General features: G+C 37.8%; 1 protein-coding gene across 1 annotated transcript in view; it reads right to left on the minus strand.

Annotated features, from left to right (window-relative positions):
- Nucleotides 1–263: 263 nt before the first annotated feature.
- The window catches only part of LOC119591201 (mucin-17-like), a 21,802-nt gene continuing 16,010 nt past the window's right edge, over nt 264–6,055 (minus strand). Inside the window, exon 8 of the mRNA XM_037939913.1 lies at nt 264–5,875. Within this exon, the coding sequence (XP_037795841.1) occupies nt 264–5,875 (5,612 nt within the window). The remainder of the gene's footprint in view (nt 5,876–6,055) is intronic.

Raw genomic sequence — 6,055 nt, forward strand, 5'->3', positions numbered from 1 at the left:
GTGCTTTCATCCACAATACTATCAACTGGAGAAGTGAATCATGAGGTGTATCGTCTTTAGGTGTGTTGTTTTCTCCTGCATAACAGAGATAGTGTCATCGCTGGAAATATTATCTCCATCTTTACCATAATTTGTGCCCTCCTCATCATGAAAAGTTTTTGTAGCTGGAATATCATGCCAACTTGGAGTGTTGCCATCAGCATCGGTCAATGTTTTGTTTTAGTGAAATTATTATACCTAAAGCAGTGATTCCATCACCTTACTCATGTGTTTGTCAACACATGTTTGTTTTCTCCTAGAGCAATATTTTCAACATTTGTAGTGTGTTCAACATCAACATCGTCCACATCAAGTGTCATACTGTCACCAGAGGTTCTATCACTTGAGGTAGTATAATTTATAGTACTATAAGTCATACCTTCATTAACAGTAGAATCTTCATCTGGAGTAGTGTTTTGAGCGGGACTAGAGTCCCTAGTAATATAAGTGACTCGGCCAGTCGTTCCTATAACTGAAGTAATGGTTCCATGATCAGTTACGCCTGTGCTACTATACGTGTCGCCATTGAAAGTAGTCCCTTCAGAATGAGTTGCATCTTGGCTCGCAATTGCTATTTCATCAGGAGTCGTGCTTGCAACAAATGTTATGTCTTCTCTTAGACTAGTACCTATTACAGGAGTGGTGATCGCATTAGAAGCAGTATTTTCTTTACGGGTTGTATCTGCCCCTGAATTAATATCCCCGTTCAAAGTTGTGTCTTTCCCAAAATTGCTTTCCAAAGGATCAGTTACGTCACCGAAAATTGTTGCTTCATCTGGAATGGTCACTTCGTCAGTAGTGATTTTAGCAAATAGATTGTCTTTACTATGAGTTGTATTTTCATAAAGTGTCATCGTTTTAGCAGTGGTTGTATATTCAGTCGAAGTAGTGTCTTCAATAGGATAGGAGTTTTCCTCAGTAGTGTTTTCTCTTGGAAGATTGTCTGTACCAAGGGTAGCATTTTCTAAATTGGTATTGTCATAAGTAGTGTCGTTAACTGGAATGGTATCTTGAAAATGAGTAGTGACAATAGCTGTTGTATCTTCAAAAGTCATTATATTTTCGTCAGAAGTCATGTGTTCAGGAATATCAATAGCTGCGTAAGTACCTTCCTCTGGAATAGTTGTGTTAAGTTCTAGTAAAATTACCGAACCAATGGTAGTGATTCCATCAGTAGTAGTTATATTACCAGTGTCCTTACTAAAAGTATTGTTTTCTACAAAACTAATATTTTCAAAAAGAGTTGTGTTTTCAACGTGTGTACTTTCCTCACCTGGTGTAACATTTTTAGTAGAAATAAAATCACTGGAAGTGGTATCTCCAATAAAGGTCATGCCTTCATCATAAGTAATATCATCATTAAGACTAGTATCTTGGGCAGGGTCCTCAACAATAATTGAGACTCGGCCAGTTGTTTCTACAACTGTAGTAGTGGTTCCATTTTCATACATGTCTATGTCATTGCGTGTGTCATCACTGATAATAGTTGTCACAGAACGAGTAGCATATTGGTCAGTTATTGTAACTTCACCAACAGTGCTTTCAACAGCAGTTATGTTTTCTCTAGAACTAATATCCTTGAAAGGAGTGGTGTACTCACTAGGATTAGTTATTTCTTTTCGAGAAGTGTCTGCATCGGAACTAACATCATCAAGAGTTGTGTCTTTGTCAAATGTATTGCCATCGCTAGAAAAAGTTACTATATCAAAAATTGCTTTAGCTACAGTAGTGTCTTTACTTGAAATTGTGTGCTCAAAAAGTGTCAACATTTTAGTAGACATATGTTCAGCTGTAGTAGTATCTTCAGTAGGATAGACGATGTCACCAGTAACATTTTCACTTGGAAGATTGTCTGCAGCGAGGGTAGCATCTTCGCTTGATGAAGAGTTTTGACTTGGAGTAGTGATCGTGCCAGGAGTAGTGACATCAATTTGACTAGTATCTTCAAGAGGAGTCGCGAATTCATCAGTGAATTCATTGGTAGTATCTTCATATGGTATCATGCTTTTACTCGAAGTGTATTCAACAGGAAAGTCTATAGATGCAGTAATATCCTCTTCTAGAAGAGTTGTGTTTTGCTCTACAGAAATGACCACACCAACGGTAGTAATTTCACCTGTAATTAACTTAGTGTCTTTACCAATTGTAGTGTTTTCTCCAAAAGGAATGCTTTCAGCAACCGTGATATTTTCAATATATGTGTTGCCTTCATCAACAGATATATTTGATTCACTTGAAGTTGTATATGTAATAGTAGTACCTTCATTCACAGAATTTGTTTCGTCTGAGGGTCTCATTTCAGTAATAGTAATACCTTTATCAAAAACAGTAACTGGAGCAGTGTCTTGTGCAGGAGTAGGGTTCTCAGCAATATGAGTGACTGAACCAGTTGTTTCTGCAACTATAATAGGGGTTCCATATTCAGACATACCGGTGCCATTATATGTGCCGTCGCTCACAGCAGTTGCTCCACCAAGAGTAGTACCTTGGTTAGCTAATGAAACTTCACTAGGCACTGTGCTTTCCACAAAAGTAATGTCTTTTCTTGGACTAGTACCTGTGACTGGAGTAGTGACTTCATCTTGAGTGATCTTTTCACCAGTAATATTAACTTTGGCTAAAGTTGTGTCTCCACTGGAAGTTGTTTCTATATAAGGTGTCAATTTTTTAGTAGACAAAAGTTCAGATGGAGTACTATCTTCAACAGGATAGGTGTTTTCACCAGTAGCACCAGCAGGAAAGACCAAACCAATGGTAGTATTACCATTAGTTGTAGTGTTTTCTCCAGTAGCAATATTTTCAACAACCGTTGTGCTCTCAACATATGCACTGTCTTCATTAGGAGTCAGATTTTTCCCAATGATTAGTTCACTTGAAGTGGTGTAGGCAATAGTAGTAGTATTCAAAATAAGATTTTCATTTGAGATCATGCCTTCATCATCAGTAATATCTTCATTAAGACTAGTGTCTTTATCTGTAGCGTTTTGTGTGGGATTAGTTGTTTCCTTTCCTATAGTAGTCGTTTCATTTTCAGACATGCCTATGCCATTATATATGTCGTCACTGAAAATAATTGCCTCAGAACGGGTAGTAACTTCATCAGCTACAGCAGCAGTTATGTCACCGAAAGTAGGGACTTCATCTGGAGTGCTCACTTTATCAGTAGTGACTTTAGCAAATGGATTGCCTTTACTATGAGTTGTAATTTCATAAAGTGTCATCGTTTTAGCAGTGGTTGTATATTCAGTTGAAGCAGTGTCTTCAATAGGATAGAAGTTTCCCTCAGTAGTGTTTTCTCTTCGAAGATTGTCTGTACTAGGGGTAGCAGAATCTTGATTATAACTGTTACGAGTAGTTCTATTAACTGGAATAGTATCTCCAGTAGTGACTTCAATACCAGCAGTATCTTCATAAGTTATATTTTTGCTAGAAGTCGTGTGTTCAGGAATATCAATAGCTACAGAAGTACCTTCCTCTAGAATAGTTGTGTTAAGCTCTGGAGAAATTACCAAACCAATGGTAGTGATTCCATTAGTAGTAGTTATATTACTAGTGTCCATACTGAAAGTGCTGTTTTCTACAAGACTAATATTTTTAAAAAGAGTATCTTCGTCTGTTGTGTTTTGGGCAGGGTCCTCAACAATAACTGTGACTCGGCCAGTTGTTTCTACAACTGTAGTAGTGGTTCTATTCTCAGACACGTCTATGCCATTATCTGTGTCGTAACTGGAAGTGGTTGCTTCAGAACGAGTAGCATATTGGTCAGTTATTGTAACTTCACCAGTAGTGCTTTCAACAACAGTAATGTCTTCTCTTGGACTAGTACCAATGACAGGAGTAGTAGCTTCACCAGGAACAGTCTTTCCATTTTGGGTAGTGTCTGTACCAGAATCCATATCAAAAGTTGTGTCTTTCTTAGAAGTATTGACTTCCCCAGGAAAAGTTACTGCATCAAAAGTTGTGACCTCTTCTCGAGTGACCTCTTCACCAGAAATATTAACATTGGTTAAGGTTGTGTCTCGACTGAAATTTGTATCTGCATAAGGTGTCAAGTTTTGAGTAGACAAAAATTCAGATGGAGTACTATCTTCAACAGGATAGGTGTTTTCACTAGTAATATTTTCTCTTGGAACATTATCTGCAGCGAGTGTAGCATCTTCAACTGGAGTAGAGGTTTGACCTTGAGTAGTATTCATTCCCGGTGAAATGACATCAGCTTGAATAGTGCCTCCAAAAGGAACCGTGATTTCACCAGTAGTATCTTCATGAGGTACCATGTCTTTATCAGCTGTGTCTTCACCAGAAATGTTTATAAGTGTAGTAGTATATTCACCTAAAATAGTTGTGCTTTGCTCTCGAGGAATGACCGAGCCAAAGGTAGTAATACCATTTGTATTAGTTATCTTACTAGTGTTTTCTCCACCAATAATATTTTCAACAACTGTAGTGCTCTCAACATTTGTACTGTCTTCATTAGGAGTCAGATTTTTCCAAGTGATTATTTCACTTGAAGTTGTGTATTTGTGTAGTTGTGTAGTAGAATCTCTTTTCAAAAAAATATTTTCTATTGAAGTCATGCCTTCATCATCAGTAATACCTTCATTAAGACTAGTGTCTGCATCTGTAGTGGTTTGTGTGGGTTTAGGGTCCTCGGCAATAATTGTAACTTGTCCAGTTGTTTCTTTCGTTATAATAGTGGTTTCATTTTCAGACATGCCAATGCCATTATATGTGTCGTCACTGAAAATTATTGCTGTAGAACGAGTAGTAACTTGGTCAGCCATTGTAACTTCACCTCCATGAGTGGTAACTTCACCAGTAGCACTTTCACCAAAAGTAATGGCTTCTCTGGTGCCCATGACAGGAGTGGTTTCTTCACTAGGATCAGTTATTGCTTTTTGGGTAGTATCTGCAAAATTGATGTCTCCATAAGTATTGCCTTCCCTAGGAAGAGTTACTGCATTTATGGTAGTGACTTCATCTCGAGGGATCTCTTCGCTAAAAGTTGAGCCTGCATGAGGTGTCAAGGTTTTAGCAGAATTTGTATATTCAGAGAGAGTAGTGTCTCTAAGAGGGTGTGAGTTTTCACCTGTAGTGTTTACTCTAGGAAAAGTGTCTGCTCTGCGGGTTGAGTCTTGACCTATGGTCGTGTCGTCATTCGTAGTGACATCAACTTGAATAGCGTTTATAAAAGGAGTAGTAATTTCATTAACTGTTGAAGTGTTGTCATCTAATGATATTGAATTACCAGTAAAATCACTGAGAGTATTAATGTCATGGGCAGGTGTAATATTAATATCTGTACCATATGTAAAAGCATAGTCTTCCATTGGAGTAACATCTTTTATATAAGTTGAAGTTTCACTAGCAATGGTGATTTCATCAGACTTCATCTCTTTGCCATAAGTTGTATCTTCACCAGAGTTGCCCTGCATACCTGTGGTTATGCCTGGCTGTAGAGCAGTATTTGTGTTTAAAGTATTATTTGAGCCAGGAGTGACAACTGGGCTAACACGAATTTCTGAACCCTGAGTTGTACCTGTGGAAGTCGTGACATCTAAGTCTAATGTTGTGGCTGTGGCAATAGTAGTATTGAGGCCTGGAACGAAGGCAGGTCCTGAAGCATCATCTGCATGTGACGTTTCATTTATGCCTGGAGTGATATCTAGAACAGAAATGTCACTTGGGTCCTGAGTAACGCCTGAACCTTGAGTGCTATCTAGGTCCATGGAATAGTCTGTTGCCGGAGTGTTATTCATAACTATTATTGTATCTTGAGTCGTTTGTATAGTTGGGAAATCTGGGTCGGATATTGGTTCATCAGTAGTTATGACTGCTGAAAATGTAGAAAATTATGGACTGGTATTATTTTCAGTCTTAAATACACCCGCAGATAGTACTTGCTTCATACACATTCATTAAATTTCAGGCTATTAATTTATTATTATTTTATAAAACCGCCGGTCTCTAAGAAAATCATATTTATATGAATGTATGCAATATGAGATCATATTCC

This window comes from Penaeus monodon, chromosome 28 (assembly GCF_015228065.2).
Source record: "Penaeus monodon isolate SGIC_2016 chromosome 28, NSTDA_Pmon_1, whole genome shotgun sequence".
Classification (NCBI taxonomy): domain Eukaryota; kingdom Metazoa; phylum Arthropoda; class Malacostraca; order Decapoda; family Penaeidae; genus Penaeus; species Penaeus monodon.